This window comes from Cyprinus carpio, chromosome B5, assembly GCF_018340385.1.
Source record: "Cyprinus carpio isolate SPL01 chromosome B5, ASM1834038v1, whole genome shotgun sequence".
Taxonomy (NCBI): domain Eukaryota; kingdom Metazoa; phylum Chordata; class Actinopteri; order Cypriniformes; family Cyprinidae; genus Cyprinus; species Cyprinus carpio.
This window is the reverse complement of record NC_056601.1, coordinates 33,295,763-33,314,094: the sequence shown is the minus strand read 5'-3', so window position 1 is coordinate 33,314,094 and position 18,332 is coordinate 33,295,763. Positions and strand designations below refer to the sequence as shown.

The following is an 18,332-nucleotide window of genomic DNA, read 5'->3' as shown; positions in this document are numbered from 1 at the left end:
CAGGTGTGGAGAAGTATGGCAGTTATTCCTCTCTAGACATCTTACAGCTAAGAGGGTTCGTTGAGTAAGCTGCTTTAGGATTGACAAGCGTTGCTCAGCCAATCAGATGCGGCCGTGTCGGAGCGACGTCAGCGGAGTCGCCCTCAGGGGCCTCATGCCACAGCGATGGCTCCATGATGGACGGCCACACGTCTTCGCACCTGTGATATCAGATAACTACAGCGATAAGAGCTAAAACCATTACAGTGAAGTAGACTAAAACCCTCCCATGCACTTAGCATGACCGGGACAGTCACTGAGCGCTGGGTTCATTCCACCTGCAGCCCGGGGCGCTGGTCTGACTCTGAAAGAAACAAAATAGATTCATTTTCCCACACTTGCAAATGCAGCCACACAACCTGAATGCTCACATATCTGTTTTACTCTTACACCACAAGTGATGAGGGTAAGATTTGTTACTAATCAGAATCAGAAAGAGCTTTATTGCAAGGAATGGTTACACATACGAGGAATATGTTTTGGTGACAGAATCTTCCACAGTGCAACAGAATGACAACGACAAGACAAGACACATAAAAGTAGAATGAGTAAATAAGAAATAGCATTATTCAAAAAATGTGTTTTAAAAAATACACAATGTACAAAGTAGACAATAGATGGTATTTGTTTGTACAGGTGTGTTATTTACTGCAAATAGTGTTGTGTTTTACACATTTATTGCCACGTAAACTGTTCACGAGATGAATATACAGTATATCACCATACTTTCTTTAAGACATTACATTTTGTTTTACGTGCTTTCTTGAATGGTATGTTTAAATATGCAAATGAGGCACTGTCTAATCCGATTTCAGATTCGAACTCGGGTCAGTTGCATCAAATAAAATGATTGCTACTCACTTTACTACCTACAGTATGCAACTAAAGCTGGTGTTTAATGGGCGTCTTTTGCAGTGTTGACCCTACCACAGGTAGGTGGCCAGAGTTTGTGTAAATAGCCTCTGCCAAAAAGGTCGGGCTATTTGCACTTAGTGTAAATAGACACTCCTTTATTTTGTTATCGTAAACAACGTTTTTAAGTCCATTTCTGTAGCTTTGAGGTCATCTATTTGCTCCTAAAGTTAACTTGTAGCACATACAGTATGCATTCAAATTTTATTCTCTTAACCTTCCAGAAAAATGGACTGCTATATTGATGACATCATCTAGAACTCACAAGTGTTTCGTCCAATCAAATGCTCTCTAAAAAGAGAATTCTCTTCCACTTTATAACACAGACACATAGCAAAATCATCACTGTGATGATAAAACTGATAGTCTCTCCTCAACTTCCTGTTTCAAAAGGAACACATTTAAGCATGGATTGTTTTATGAATTACTATATTAAGTTAAAAACTATAGGCTATTAAACAGAGCAAATCCAAGACATGTTGCTAGTCATTTCGCATGAAGAGAGTGTTTACTGTATGTACAGCAGAAGTCTTAAAGGCACACCAACAAAAACAAGAAGAGTAAAGGTCTTTGCACACTGAATCTGACATTTTCGTACAAAATTTTTGCACTTTAAAAAATAAACACGAACACACGTTGTGTCAATCATTTTTACACACTGCCTCCGAAACTTATGTCTGTCATAGAAACATATGGATCACGTTCGATTTTCCGCCTTTTTCTCAAGCATTTTGACACAGTGGGCCGTTTCTGCGTGTTACGATGATGAATATGAAAAAAAATAAATAAAATGCATCCGAAAATTTTGGATGCAGTGTGCAAAGACCTTAAGAAATGAAACATTTTTGTTGCATGAAATAATTCATAAAAAAACACAATGATAAAAACTATATGATATGATGCTGTAACACTGTCAAAATGAAGAGTCTGACATTCATGAATCTCAGTCTGGCCTGGGTATGACCTGTGTAGGTTTGCTGTGTTCTGTGAAGCGGAAAACACGTTGACATCTGTCTTGTACTGTAATTTCCAGCTGAATGCATGTAAAGCTCGTTCGTGAATGTGTGCACTCTTTGTTTAACGCAGTCTGCAAATGATAGTTCATTAGTCAATGACATGCTTGTTTGCCTTAAACCAAGCGTGACAAATAAGGTTATTCCTATCATGCTGAGACACAAAAACTCAGGAAGATATTGGCTCGGTGAAGGGTAAATATGACCTTATATAATTTACAATAATTACACTAAAAGATCAAAGTTGTGTGTCACTGTCGTATTCAAATTTGCTCAATAAACTCCACGGAAACAGCTTGTTATACCTTCAGTTATGAGTGTTTGTCTCATTCTATAAAATAAATGCAAACTTTTATGTTTTAGGTCAAGATCAGATGCTTTTGATAGATTTAAAAACTAGAATAATGGTTGAATCATTATCACACTTTGTGTATTTTATATGAATTTAATAGTCTTTTTCCCTAACAGTGCTTGGTTTTTAACATTTTAAGAAAACAGCGCTGATATTTTCTGTTAAAACTATGTGTCAACTTCTAAACTGTAATAGTTTGCAATTGTTTAGATCATTTCCTGAATTTTACGAAGATCCTTTTAGCAGCTTACAAAACATTAGGAACAAACTGTATAATTATTTATGCAAATATGGTTATTATGTCAGCAACATGATGGAAATAACCAAATTTGTTGGACAAAATTAAAGTGTATTCTAAAATCATTCTTAATCAAAGTCAATTGATCAATATTTATAATAAATAGTTGACCTTGCAGTACAGTACAGTTTTTTTTTTTTTTTTTTTTTTTTTGCGTCTGGCGTTTTTCAAAAAAAAAAAAATTATTGATTAAACCATACAAATATCTCTGAACGTTAAAATAAACAAAAATGAACAAATAAAAAATGTAATAAACAAATGAATAATTAAAATAATGAAGCAGTGTCAAATACTCTGTGAGAGACACCACAGTTTTTCTAAGTTCATATAACATTAAAATATAATAATTTGTTATTATGAAATAATGTATATTATAAATTTGTTGATTATAAACACTGTAAACACTGGAAAAGGAATGTGCAGAGGCTGAAGATCTCGATGTGTTCACGGGCAGAAAACACTCTGCATGAGAGCCTCTTAAAGGTTCAAAAATGCAGCGCTGAAGGCCCACATGGGGGCTTTCGGGGTCAAAGTTCAGCAGTGTTGTTCATTAAAGTTTCTTTGTAATGTGGATCTCATCAGACATGGAAACCTGCTGAAGTTCAGAATAACAGTGACTGGTATACAAACATCTCTTAATAAAATTATTTTCAATTCACATTATTCTCAAATTATCTCAAATGTAAAATAAAAGCATGTTTTGAAGCCAAAATGAACTGTATGTGTTAAATAGACAATATTTTAAAAGAATTTTTTTTAATTACAAGTTGTTGTTTTTTTTTTTTAAATACAGACACCTTCTCTTACTGAAGCTAGTGTTCACATCATTCTTTGTTTATTTTTAATTTCAGATATATCAAATGTAAAATTAAAGCATGTTCTGAGACCAAAGTGAACTCTTCTTTGTTATTTTTTTATTTTTATTTATTTCAGGTATCTCAAATGTAAAATTTAAATGTATTTTGAGGCCAAAATGAACTATATGCATGTGAAATGGATGATATTTTAAAAGAAAAGATTAAAACTTAAAAGATTTTTTATATAAACCATCTGTTATTGAAACTATTTTCAATAGTTTTAATTTAGTTCAAATATCTCAAATGTGAAATTAAAGCATATTTTGAGGCCAAAGTGAATCATGTATGTGCAAAAAAACACAATATTTTAAAATAGAAATTACAAGTTATTTTTAATTACAAACATCATCTCCTACTACAGCTTTTTTTTTTTCAATTATCATTATTCTTTGTTCATTTTTTTATTCATTTCAAATTTTACAAAATTGTAAAATTATGTAAAATTACAGCATATTTATAGGCCAAAATGAACCATATATGTGTGACATGGATAATATTTAAAAAGAAAAATGGAAAAGTTAAAGATGTTTTAAAATTTCTTTATTTTTAGTACCAACAAACTTTGGTAAATTCAGCAAGTTTGAGCAATAATGCATCCTCTACAATGTCCAAGAATGCAAACGACAAATAAATAGCACAGCGAAATAAACATATACATCTTTAAACATCAACAGTAATACTACACCCTCTTCCAGAGACTTACATAAAGATGTTTATGGTACTTACTCTAACACAATTTGTCTTAATATAAATAAAGCTTTGCAGGTTTACTTGGCACATGTACGTAATAAATAGCTAGTCGTCTTTATCAACACACAGCTGTTTCGGCTTGAGTTTCTTTTGAAACATCTGAAATCCATATTCAACAACAACATTGTTGTACTGTATGCAGTGTTTTCAACTTTTTGCATGTATTGCATTTGTCTATTTACGGTCTAAACTTGTTTTGTTGGTTCGATACACTGCAGTAAGTGTCCTGCAGCTCCTCTAGAAATATTTGGTTAGGATTTCTTTCCCTTCAAAGTCTAGATGAAAACCATCTCATCCCATCTTCACGTTCGCTTGGCAGGCACATCTCTGAACCTGGTTAGACTCAAGACCTCCTCTGCAAAGCCAAGGTCTGGTTTCATCTGTAGCGTGAGTCGTTTGGTTTGGTTTGGTTGTCCTTACAGCCTCGGGATTCTAGTTGGCCTTTTACTGGAGGTTTGACTGGCTGTTAGGTAGTTTTTGCAGCTGTTTAGTCTCAGGGTTTGGTTTCAGGAGGCGAAGTAGGAGCTCTGCATGGAGTAGAGGCGGTCGATGGGGTTTCCCACGCGGGTCTGGAGGGATCCGACTTCGGACGCGGCTAGGAAGCAGTCGCTCAGACTGGTCAGAGACGTGTCGCTGTCAATGTCGTGGAAAATCAAGTCGTTTCCTGAAGAACAACAACAACAACAAAAAAAATTAGTCACATATAATAGCATTTTTGAAGAAAATGTGAGAGGGGTTTGTTGTTCAAACGTTTGAGATCGGTTTGATTTTTAAATTCAATTAGATTTTTGAAAAAAGTCTCTTCTGGTCACTAAAGCTGCATTTATTGGATCAAAAATACAGTAATATTGTGAAATATTATTACCATTTAAAATTGTTGTTTTCGATTTGAATATATTTTAAAATGTCATTTATTCCTGTGATGCAAAGCTGAATTTTCAGCAGCTTTACTGTAGAAACCATGCAGGATTCATTATACGCTGATTTTGGAAATATTTCTTTTCAATTTGTGCTGCTTAATATTTTTGTGAAATCCGTGAAACATTTTTCTAAGGATTTTTGATAAATATAAAGTTTTTTTTTTTTTTTTTTTTTTTACATAGAAATCTTTTCTAAAATTAAAAAAGGTCTTTACTCTTCTTTAAAAGCAAATCATACAGACCCCAAACTTTATCTTTATGTGATAAAATTCAGTTGAATTGAATAATTAACATGAAATCCTTAATAAAAACTAAAATTTTACACAATATTTATTTAAAATCACTAAGAATGTTTCAATATAGAAAGTAACCATCTGTTAACTTGTCATAATAAATGTACGTACATGTACTGCTAATTTGAAGAAAATACTTTACAAAATTAAATTATGCTAAATATTATATTCTTTCCCTTCTTCCAAAGATCATTAACAATAAACATATTAATTTCTTAAAAAAAAAAAAAAAATACCCCAATTTTTTGAATGGTAGTGTTACAGTAATAGTGTTTAGAGACAGACATAAGATGTTATTGTTTTGGTAATAGTTTTTAGAGAAAGTTATCTTCAAGTGAGAAAAATCACTTCAATTTGAGGCAAAAATATGTTTTTTATAGAATATATTCTCATGAGCACATAAACTAGCATTTTTCACCAACATTCATTCTCAAGTGAGAAAAATATGTTTTTTATAAATATAATAGCACTACTATATACAATAATATTCATGAGATGAAAATACAGTATCAATCAATCTCTAACAGTGACAGAAAAAGTTTTAGCAAGCACAGCTAATAAACAAATATGGTCCCCACTGAATTGAAGCTTTTAGTGCAAAGAGTTTGTTCATTCCTCAAGGACGCAGTTTACCATACGCCATAGAAATATGATTAGCCACCAGACTCTCAGCTGCTTTTCAAAGCTGTAATTGCCCATAAACCGTTACATAAAAGAGCATATAAACTACTCATTTGCGTCGACTTGCAGCAGGACAAAACGCACTCATCATCAATGTGTAAACGTGTGCGTCTGCAGGCCGCAGATCCACGCTCGCTCTCTCGGGAGTGCCGCAGGTAATTTTATAGGCTTCTCAAAAACTAATTGACACTGTTACATAAGGGTGAAGACAGTTTAATGGCACATTTATTTTTATTGGGCCCGTACGTGGCATTAGCAGCCGCTTCTGGTCAATATCACAGCATCAGGACGTGAGTTTTGCTCCAGAGAAAGCTCACCGTATGGATTCATGTGATCTCCGGGCATCTGTGGAGGGGTCAGGCCCTGCTGGAACGGGTCTGTGCTGTATCCGCTGGTCTCCATGGAGACTAACTGATGCTGTGGAGGCGGAGCCAGCGGCGTGTAAGAGTTCATCAGATTCTCCATTCGGCTTGACATCACATCTGCAGAAAACACACCATTAGATGAGTTATTACAAACAAAAAAGAGGGTTAAAACAGCTAAAGACCAGCATATGTTGAGAGACTCTGTGTGTGTGTGTGTGTGCGTGTGTGTGTGCGTGTGTGTGTGTGTGTGTGTGTGTGTGTGTGTGTGTGTATGTGTGTGTGTGTGTGTGTGTGTGTGTGTGTGTGTGTGTGTGTGTGTGTGTGTGTGTGTGTGTGTGTGTGTGTGTGTGTGTGTGTTTAGTACCTTGTCCGAGTCTCTGAGTGTTTTGCTGGTCTTGTTGCTGCTGTTGTCGGCGTGCTAATTTCTTCATCTGACCGGAAAAAAGAGAAACAGCCAAGTATTAAATCCATTTTAAGATCATAAATGATTTTATGGGCAATGAACTATTAAAGAGTTGTTTAGGCCAGGGGTTTACAAACCAGGGTTCAGGATCACTCTATGTTACTTTAGTATTTACTTTTCATTTTTTATATATATTTTAAATTAGTTATTATTTTCATACTTTCAATTTTCATTTTAATTTGAGTTATTTTTTTAAATTTTTGCAATTTTGTTATAAGGTTTTGTCATTTTAGTTTTTTTTTTTTTACTAATTTGGTTTATTTATTTTTATTTTTATTTTTATTTTTATTTTTATTTTTATTTTTATTTTTATTTTTATTTTTATTTTTCGTTTCAGTTCAGTTGTTTTAGATCTTCATATTAATCTAAACAAATATCAGAAATGTTTCCCTACCTGAAATAAGTTTTAGTTTTTCAGCTAACATTTATATTTTATTTCAGTTTTATTTCAATCTACAAAATCATTTTTGAATTAGTGAATTTTTCAAATTTCATTTTTAGTTAATAATAACTTTACACTCAAAAAATGTAGCAAATGTAAAAAAAAAAAAAAAAAAAAAACTTTTTTTTTTATTAAATTTAAGTAAATTTGATTCAAATAAATATATTTAAATAATATAAATAAATAAAAACATTAACATAAATAACTTATTTAAGATCAGTTAAGATCTCAGGACATGCTCACCTTTGCTCTTTGGTTCTGAAACCACACCTGGACGACTCTAACACTCAGACCGGTCTCAGCTGCCAGCGTCTCTCTGACCTGAAATAACAGGAACATTAATATATTACTTCATTTAAAGTCGTCTCACATACCCAGACATTGGAACAGTGGAATGAAGCATTTGCCATTTTTACATGCAACACCCATCAGATGATCGATGATTTTGCCATATTTACATGCAATACGCATAATGTGGTCCAGAGTTTCTGCCATTTTCACATGCAATACGCATCAGATGGTTTATAGTTTTGCTATTTTTACATGCAATATGTATCAGATAGTCCATAGAGTCTTGTATAATACTGGATAAGAATGTTCCTCTACAGGTAGATAAGCACAGGTTGCACATTCAAGAAGTTAATTTGGTTGTATTCCCTCTAGAAATCTTCTGAAGGAAGGTCTCACCTTTCTGCAGGGTTTGGACGACACCTCAAAGGAGGCCTTGAATGCGCGCCGCTGCTGGGTGGTGAGGATGGTGCGAGGTCTCTTGGGTCTGCGCGGGTCTTTGCTGTCATCGCCGCCTTTGCCCTGACCTCCTGCTCCTTTCTCTGGCTTCACATCCAATTCTTCATCCTCACTTTTATCTGCAGAAACAAGCATTTTAATATCACCGTTCTGTGGAGAGCAGCTGAGCCGAGAGGAGAGGAAAGCATTGTTCTCACCGGAGTCAGACATGTCCGGGCTGACCGAATGCAGTAGATCTTTCTCCTTCTCGTAGTCATTCTTGCACAGCAGCTGTCCCTCTTTCAGGACGAACTCGTCTCCTTTACACAGCTGTCGCTCGCACACGCAGCAGCAGAAGCAGCCTAGATGATACACACTTTCTAGTGCACGCATCACAAACTCAGTGGGAGCGATCTTCTCCAGACAGCCGCTGCATTTGGCCGCAAACAACCTGATGAGGAGAAACAAACCAGACATTTATTGCTTTTTAAATTCTTAAAACATGTTTCTGGTCTTATTGTGCACAATTCCCTTGTGTATATAAATATAATATATTTTATTCTGATGTAACCAAGGGTGCATAGATATTAACCAATAATATTAGCCAATAATTTAATAGCTAACCTAATAGAAATCTAGGAAATGTATTGCAAAAGTGGTTTCATGTCAATATTTTGTAACTTCTTTCAAAAAGTGAAACGTTCATATATTCTAGATTTATTACATGTAAAGTAAAACATTTCAAAGATTTTTTTGATGATTAGAGCTTACAGCTCATGAAATTCAAAAATCAGTATAAAAAATAAATAAAAAATCACAATATTCAAATTTTTTGAGATGCACCTGTAAATTACATTTTAAATAAAATCTATTCACATAGAAAACAGCTCTTTTAAATTTGAATAATATTTCACAATATTCCTGTTTTACTGTATTTTTAATCAAATAAATGCAGTCTTGGAGAGAAGAAGAGACTGCTTTCAAAAACATTAAAAAATTGTAGACACCAAACTTTAGTAGCGGAAAAGTAGGCTAGATCATACATTTTTAGCTAATCAATCACAAATAAGTGCTAAACCAAATAAATGAAAACCAGATCTGAATATGACACACAGCAGGACCTCGTGTCCTAATCATATGAAGTATAATGTGAAACAGCAAAGCTCAAGAGCGAGTCATTTTCTTGGGTTAATACTCAAACCCCCTGACGTGAGACTCGCTGCAAAGCTCAATAATTCTGAAGCATTAAGCACATCTTCCCTCAGAGCTCGGTCTTCTCCCACACCAATAAAGTTCATCCATAAATATCACAGGCGCACAGATCAATGTGTGACTGACACCCGACGCTCCGGATTATGACTTTGAAAGAGATTTTTAATAAGCCTCGAGATATGATGGTATCATGAGGTGAGACGCACAAAAAAACTTTTCAACAGGAGTCAATATTCAGCGACGGACCCACAGGAAGAGAAAATCACAGGAGAGATCACTGTAAAATCTCTATTGTTTCTCCCAGACAGCACTGACTTCTGCTGAAGTCTCCTGCTTCTCAGAGAAAAGCCCTCAGCAGACCTCAGTTTTCAGATCTCAAACTCTGCTGAAATTTGCCAGAATCCCAAGTTTGAGATGAAAAGTCAAAGATCTCAGTATGAGCTCGCACATTTCCACTCTTTTCTTTTAGCTCTTCTATCAATGTATGACATGTCTGTCTTTGTATAAACACTGTCGTTCAAAATAATTCAAGAAATTACTACTTTTATTCAGATGCATCATATTGATCAAAAGTGACAGTAAAGACATTTATAATGTTATAAAAAAAAGTTAATAAATGCTTTTCTTTTGATTAAAAAATCCTGAAAATACAAAGTGCATCATGGTTTTCCCAAAAATATAAAGCAGCAACATTTAAAAATTAAAAAAAGTCCAAAATCAGCAAATTAGAATGATTTCTGAAGGATCATATGACACTGAAGCTGCTGAAAATTCAGCTTTGCATCACAGATATAAATCACACTTTAAAATATATTACAATAGCAAATAGTTATTTTAAATTGTAACAATATTCCACATGCACAAGCTAGTTTAACACATTACACTGCATAAATGAAAGTTGTAAATAAAACAAAGTTATGTACATTTGACAAGAAAATACTGTCAGTTTTTCTTGAAAATTAAAATTTTCTTGTTTAAATTTGATGTGTTACTTGCTGTTTCTTTTTGCATTTTTTGTGAAATTTAATAATTTCTGAGTATAAACTGTTTCAACTGGTTTATGACCAAAAGTAGGCCTACTAGTGATCTCTTGTGAAGAAGTACACTTTTAATGCTTGTTTTATTAAAATATTATATTATATTCTAATATTATTTGATTGTTTTTAATATAATGTTATTTATTTTTATTTATAATTATATTTTGAACAAGAGTACTTACTTATTATGGTAATAACATACTTAAGAATATACTTAAGTGCAAACTGAATGAAATGATTTCAGACGGTTAATTGTATGGTATTTACAATTAAATTAAAATACATCATAGATTAAGTTTATATTAAATTCATTGATTTTTTTTTACCTACCGAAGTAGGACTTAAGTGCAACTTTTTGTGTAAATTCATAATTATTTCTATTGTCTTTGAAATATGGTCTTTGAAATATACTAAAATATAATTTTTTAATAAAATGTATTAATGAAATCAAAATAAATTATAACAATTATAATGAAGTACTTTACATTATAGTCAACGTATAATGACTTTATTTCTTTAAAGCAACTGTTAAAACAATGATTTATATAAAATGTTTAATGTTGTTACAAATTGCACTTGTAAAGGTGCACTTAAGTGTGTTAAGAAGCATTGTCATGAAAGTGAAAAAAAATGGTGTGGACAAATTTCATGCAGAAATTATGAGTAAATTTAACAAACAATTAGAAAAAATAAATATCAGATAACACAGAATTAAACATGACATTCTGAAGAAAAGAATCAAAATATTTTCTTGTAAAATGTTCTCCAATAATCATTAGTTACAACTTTGAAAATAAATAAATAAATAATGTAAGTGGTCTTTTATTTCATCAACTTTATATTATCTGTTATATATCTATATTATCAGTTTTTTTTTTTTTTTAATTATAAACTTTTAAGATTTTTAAGTACACCTAGCTTTTAAGTGCACATTAAATACAATTATGCACACAAGGGATTGTTTGACTAATAATATAGGAAGTTTACAAAGAAGAAGATGCATGTGTGTTTTTGGTCTCTTTTATGTCTAACTGTGTGTGGTTTTGATTGACGCAGTGCAGTGGTTGAAACTAATCCCTCTTTAATAGCATTAAAACAGCCTAAAGAAGAGAAAGTCTTCACGCTCAGTCAATCATGCTTAGAAAATCCTTCAAATCTGTGATCTTCAGTGTGTGGATGTGATACTCATGTTTGTATGTGTGTGGGGGAGTTTATTTATCCTTCTCTGTGTATTTGTTTGCTATAGATCAGAAATGTAACAAACACAAACAATAATTTATCCCTCGTTAGCAGCCACCAAAGTTGCGGAGCACATCCGCGTCTGAACAGGCTTAAGGAGAACCAGCAAACATCTCCAAACCCCAGCACTAAGACCAGAGATTACTCCCAACAACATCTCTAAGATCTGCTTTAAGTGCTTTAGAAACATGAAGACAGCACGTACAATTCAACACAGGTGCCAAAATATACAAGAAAATATGATATTCAGGAAAAATGTGCTGCTCAGAGAATTACGTTTTTAATTCATGCAGCAACTTTGTCTCAGTTTCTAGAAACAAACAGACACAAATTCATATAGATAGAGTACAGAAATACAAAATGAATGTGAAGCAGCTCAGATCATTCGCTCCTTGCAGGATTTGATGAGAAATGATTGATTTCATCTCTGCAAGACTTTAGCACATTGAGCACATTACATTCATTTCATATACTTTACAAAAGAGAAATGGTCTTAATGGCCTTTAATAATAATATTTCAATTAATGTACTAATATTTCTAACAATTAAAACAAAAATTTGATTTTTTTAATCTAAATGTAATAATTTATTAATTAAATATGCATTTAATAGTATTTTAAAAATACTGCAACAGATGTAATAATTTTGCATTAAAATGCAATTATACTTTTGAATGGCAAATCTGAGCACATAAATAAATACAGTTAATAAAAAAAGAATGAAAAAACAATAGTTAAAATTTAGTTTTAAAAATAATATACAATTTTATTTATTCTATTTTTTTTATTAAATAAGTGAAGGATACTCACTGCTGTCTAGGAGAAAAAAGACTTATGATATATAAATGCATAAATAAATTCACCTGAGGAATCCTCTCAAATCCGCCAGTCTCTGCAGACACATGTATTCAATTGTAACTGGTACGTCATTAGAAAGTAATTATATCCTTTTTAACCAGTCTTTTTATATTGCCCTTTGATGCCATTATGTCCTTTTTAACCAGTCTTTTTATATTGCCCTTTGATGCTCATATTTATATCTATGATGAACATTAATTTCCTTTTTAACCCCTAGGACAATCATTAGACAGGTATTCAAATATTGTTGCATAATAAATAATAAGTGATCAAGCTCTCTGAACATGATGCTTCTTGTCTCTTTTACTCAATTACAACTAGCTTTAATAGGCTGATAATATCACAACAACCACACTGTTAATCATGTAGACTGCTTTCATTTTACTGCAGTGGCTGTGTGAATTACTGTAGCACTAGCTGTGTCTAGTGAGACTGAAGTTAAATGCAGAGAGACGGCTGTAGTAATGGGAACTAGTGTTTGTCCAGGGCTCATCCCTCACCGCTCAACACATACTGTATTAGCATGCTAATCGCTCACAGACATGCTAAATTCCTGATTAAGATCTAAACGTAAACACAGAAGCGGAAAGGAAGCGTGTCAGGGTTATCTTTCAAAAAAGACCATGACACAGAAGCGAAAAGGAAGCGTGTCAGGGTTATCTTTCAAAAAAGACCATGAAAAATTAGATATGGATGAACATGTGACCTTTTTCTTTTATGCCAAAAATCATTAAGACATTAAGTAAAGATCATGTTCCATGAAGATATTTAGTAAATTTCCTACTGTAAATATATCAAAATTACATTTTGATTAGTTATATGCATTGCGAAGAACTTCATTTGGACAACTTTAAAGGCAATTTTCTCAATATTTTGATTTTTTTGCACCCTCAGATTCCAGATTTTCAAATAGTTGTATCTCAGTCAAATATTATCCTCCTAATAAACCATACATCAATGAAAATATTATTTATTCAGCTTTCAGATGATGTATAAATCTCAATTTTTTTTAACAATTGACCCTTATGACTGATTTTGTGGTCCAAGGTCACATATCATAAAATCTCCATGTCCATGCAACATAAAAACATAAAAATCATTTTAATTTCGATGGGGAATATTAAGCCTAATGCTAAGAAAAAAAAACTTTTAATAGTGCAAAAAGAGATTAAACATATGAATAAATAAATGAACAAACATACAAAAAATACACATCATGGTAGCATGTGTTACTTAATAATGTTAAAATAATTAGAAAGATGTTTTTTTTAAAATATATATAATGTTTTGGTGGTTATGTGGTTGTTTTTTAATATAATAAATGCATGAAAAAAATAAGTATAAAACAATTAATGTTAAAATAAAATGAATGTTAAAATATATTTCATATAAATAATTAATATAGAACATTTGTTATATATTTGATCACTTACTTTTTATTATGTATCATATTTTAAAAAATATGCATCATATTTTATGATTTTGTAACACTGTATACATACACGCAGTGGTATCATATTTTAATTATTATGTTTTATATATTATGTTTTTTATTTTGTGATTTTTTGACAATGTTTTTCGCAAGAATATGCCTATTATTACTAATTATTACCCAATAAGACCATTATTTATTATTATTATTATTAATATAATTAGTTAATATAAATTAATATAAGTAATTAACTTAACACACTTTTTATTATTATTAATTGGATGCAAATTAAGAATATTTCCCCCAAATTTTATCATTGCTTTAATGGGAACTTCTTCATTTATTGAGGCAGAGATGTGTTAAATTACAAAATTAAATGCTACAAAAGTCCCTTTAAGTAGCAATAGCAGTGAATGATAGGAAGAGGTGTGTGTGTGTGTGTGTGTGTGTGTGTGTGTGTGTGTGTGTGTGTGTGCGTGTGTGTTTGGACAGCTGCTTTTCCTGAGTTTGGCAGCTCTATTCAGACTGAAGTTTACTCAGCTCGACCACAACAGCAAACAGAGTATGAGCGAATAATGGAGCGCGCATACAAAAGACAACACACACACACACACACACACACACACACACACACACACACACACACACTTGCACACGCACACACACTCACACACACACACACACAAAACACTGTGCTACACTTGCTTTACACTTCAGAATAAAACCTTAGCAACTTACCAAGAGTTATCTGTGGCTGTATAAGTTTCCTGAGTTGAGCTATACAGTCTTTTAGAGAGTTCTTCAGATCTTTAAGCACTGAAACAGATGGTCTTCTAAAGATCATATTCTTAAAAAGTTTTACAATGAAATAAGTTACTCCTTACTGGAAGCTTCATTTTCAGCGTCTATTAGGAAATAGAAGTGCCTAGAAGCTGATTAGAGGGTAATTTCTTACAGACCAGAGCAGATCTTAGCTCATGGTCTAAATATGGTCTCTCAGAAGTCCAGGTTTTGTGTAGGTAGTAGAAGAAACCCTGGCCACAGCATCTGTGCAGTATCGAGCCACGTTATCAAAGCCAGATCTGACCACAGGACTGAATGAGTCCATTCTCTACCAGCTTCTTATTGGCTGCGGTTCAAAAGCCCTGCTGGACAACATTATTGGGTATCACAGGCATATTCATGCCCAAAAACACTGAAACACAAAAACACTAGAGGTAGGCAAACTAACAAAAATAAAATAAAATAAAATAAAATAAAATAAAATAAAATTAAATTAAATTAAATTAAATTAAATTAAATTAAATTAAATTAAATTAAATTAAATTAAATTAAATGTAAATAATGTAGACAATTAAGCAGAATACAAAAACATTACTATAGTGCAAAATAAAATAATAAAAAAATACATTTGCAAACTACAGTTGTAAATATACATCATAGTACTAAGTGTTACTTATGGAACTTAAAAAATAATGGTGAAATAATGAGAAAGACATTTTTGCACCAAAGCAATGGTAATCTATGAGGAAAATGTGCTGAATTTGAAAATGTAAAAACTTAATATTAAAAATGAATGAGTTATAATAATAAAATTAATATGGAAAATTAATACAAATTATAATTAGTCCTAAATAGCCTTGCTAGACAGCATTATTGGGTGTCATGGGCATATTCATAAAATTAATATATATATATTATAAAAATATATATAATATATATCATTATATAAAAGATATATATAGAAAAAAACAATCAATAAATACATTAGAGTGAGGATTTTGCATCAAAGCAATGATAAAATTTGGGGTAAGTGTGCTGAATTTTAATAATAATAATAATAATAATAATAATAATAAAGAATGTAAAAAATCTATGTAAAATTATTTGTTATATTAATCAAATAATCAATTATAGAAAATAAATAAAAAAAATCAATAATGGTCTTACATAGTTTAGATAGTATTATTTGGCATCAAAGGCATATATTAATGCCCAAAAATGCTGTCTACTGTTGGTAGACCAGCTATAAATAAATATTTTCAGAAAAAAAAAAGTTACATACTTTTAAAAAATACATATAAAGTTCCATACTTTTCCTCCCTTATTAACTTAGTAACCTAAGTGTTTACCTAGTCCTCCTGTCCCCTAACTCTGAAGCAGTTTAATGAGTGGCCCGTTTCCATGTTGGTTTGGCTGATGTAAAGCAGACGTCGCTGTTTAGCAGCTCAGCGGGACTCTATTCGCTACTAAAGTGAGTGATCTGACAATATACCCAGAGCTGCAGTAACGCGGCTGCTAATTGCTGTCCAGGGCCTGCAGCTGCTTTGCTTGAACACAGACCAATCAGAAAGAGGCCAGCACATGACTGACAGGAGGATATTGCCACTACCCCCACCTCCCGAAGCGTCCCATTGGCTGACACAAAGAACACTGGGTTTATTTTACATGAGGGGCATCTGTGCAAACCAATAAAGCCTGGTAGAAGCACATGAGTGCTAGCCAGATTTCCCTCAAGATCTATAGCGTTGCTTAATCTCTGGCTTAACGCAGATGTCAAAAGGCCAGCGCGGCCTCCGGAGCAGATGTGCCGGCCATTGTTGTCCAGTATACACCATATGAACTACTTCTGGAGAGAATCAAAGTGAAGAGATCATGACGGAGAGTTAATTAAGTGGACGCTACTTGAAGTGAAGAGCTCTTGCTTTTAGGCTCTGTTCCAAGAACTAGTGAGCTGCCTAGCTGTTTATCGCCTACATAGGGAGCATAACAACCCAAACGGAACTACATGATAGACATGATACATACTGTACTACATAATTTGTGAATTATACAAAAGCAAAGTGCTTCAGCAGAGTTAAAGTATTATTAAGCTATCAAAATGACTAAGAATACAAATATACATTTCTTTTCGATATGTATTGCTCAAATGCACATTTACAGAAAAAAAAAAATTAAAATAAAAAAAATACACAGCAGAGATATTTTATGTTATAAAAATATATTTTTTTTTTGATATAATTTATTTTTTAATATATAGATTATATACCTGCCCAACTCAATCTGAGTCCTTAGCCATCGTCAAGTTCTATTCTATCTGTTTTCTTTTTATTTATTATATACTGTAATTTAAAAAAAAAATTGCTGTGTGTACTGCATTAATTTAACTGAGCCTTGTTATAGCACTTGCGTATCATTGCTCTTTTGATGATTTTGATTGCTTCCATTGTCCTCATTTGTAAGTCGCTTTGGATAAAAGTCGCTTTGAATATAAATAATTGCAAACGATTTATTATACATATTAATATACATATAAACACATATAAATGGATCTGGCCCCTTCAATAGATGTATGAATAAAAATAAAAAAGTATAAATTAGAATTATATAGAAAATAGAAAATATACAAACAATTTTGAGAATATCACAAAACTCTACATAATTTATTATACATATTAATATACATATAAACACACATATGTGTGTGTTAATATGCATATAAATATGTATAATAATTTTTAGAATTATATTCTATGCTTATATTAATTATATATTATATTTTATAAAGTAGAATTACAAGTAGCTTTATAATTAACACTGAGCTCATGCATTCTGCAATTGGCTTCTCCATAAAGTATAGATGTGATTACGCCTTTGAATTAAAAAAAATATGTATTTAGAAGGATAATTATGTCTCCCATCAGGAACTGTCTTAGTACTTATAATGCCTTAAAATGCTGCCTAGGTAGGCAGCTCACTAGCTGTTGGAACAGACCCCAGTTTAGCAAGCGTGAAGTAACAGCAATGAAACACAAATGTTAAACAAGGGTGAGTCTTTACGCCCGAGGCTGGATCAGCTCACAGTCCGGTTTTAAATTACCGCTGACCCTCGTGCTCGGCCCACAGAGACTAAACAAACAGTAATATGGGGTGTTTTGAAGAGGAGGTCCTCGAGCATGTGAAAGGAGGACTGCACTGGAGAGTATTTAACAAGGGCCCTTAATCTGTGGGTGACCCGGCTGAGAGATTACGGCCAGTCTCGAGTGCCTCACCTCGACCCCCATCAGCCCTTCTCAGAGGAGCTTTAGCCACATCAGCGTGTGTGTTTTCCCACCGTTTTACAGACCTTTGGCTGTGCAAAGGGATGTTTGTTTGAGTTTTAATTAGCACTGGTAATCCTTAGATTATTAGACCTGAGGTCTGGAATGTTTGCTCGAACGAAGCCTGCGAAATATCTGCCTAATTAATTATTGATGCCTTAAAACTCCTTATTCATTCGATTCTCTCTTTAAAAGAATCTCAATTTATATATATATATATGTCAACAAACATTTACATCATAAATCTAACCATCTTTAATAACTAGTCCGGATAATTGACCGTGGACCCAGGCAATGAAATTCATGCATTAACATTAGATGTTTATTCTTAGAATACAAAGAAA

At 32.6% G+C, this 18,332-nt stretch overlaps 1 protein-coding gene across 1 annotated transcript in view; it reads right to left on the bottom strand.

Annotated features, from left to right (window-relative positions):
• Positions 1–4,008: 4,008 nt before the first annotated feature.
• LOC109094783 (LIM/homeobox protein LMX-1.2-like) overlaps positions 4,009–18,332 on the bottom strand; it is a 44,221-nt gene continuing 29,897 nt past the window's right edge. Inside the window, exons 3-8 of the mRNA XM_042723223.1 lie at positions 8,330–8,562; positions 8,073–8,251; positions 7,629–7,706; positions 6,845–6,911; positions 6,433–6,597; positions 4,009–4,885 (exon numbers count right to left, since the gene is read on the bottom strand). Coding sequence (XP_042579157.1) covers positions 4,728–4,885; positions 6,433–6,597; positions 6,845–6,911; positions 7,629–7,706; positions 8,073–8,251; positions 8,330–8,562 — 880 coding nt within the window. The 3' untranslated portion in view covers positions 4,009–4,727. The remainder of the gene's footprint in view (positions 4,886–6,432; positions 6,598–6,844; positions 6,912–7,628; positions 7,707–8,072; positions 8,252–8,329; positions 8,563–18,332) is intronic.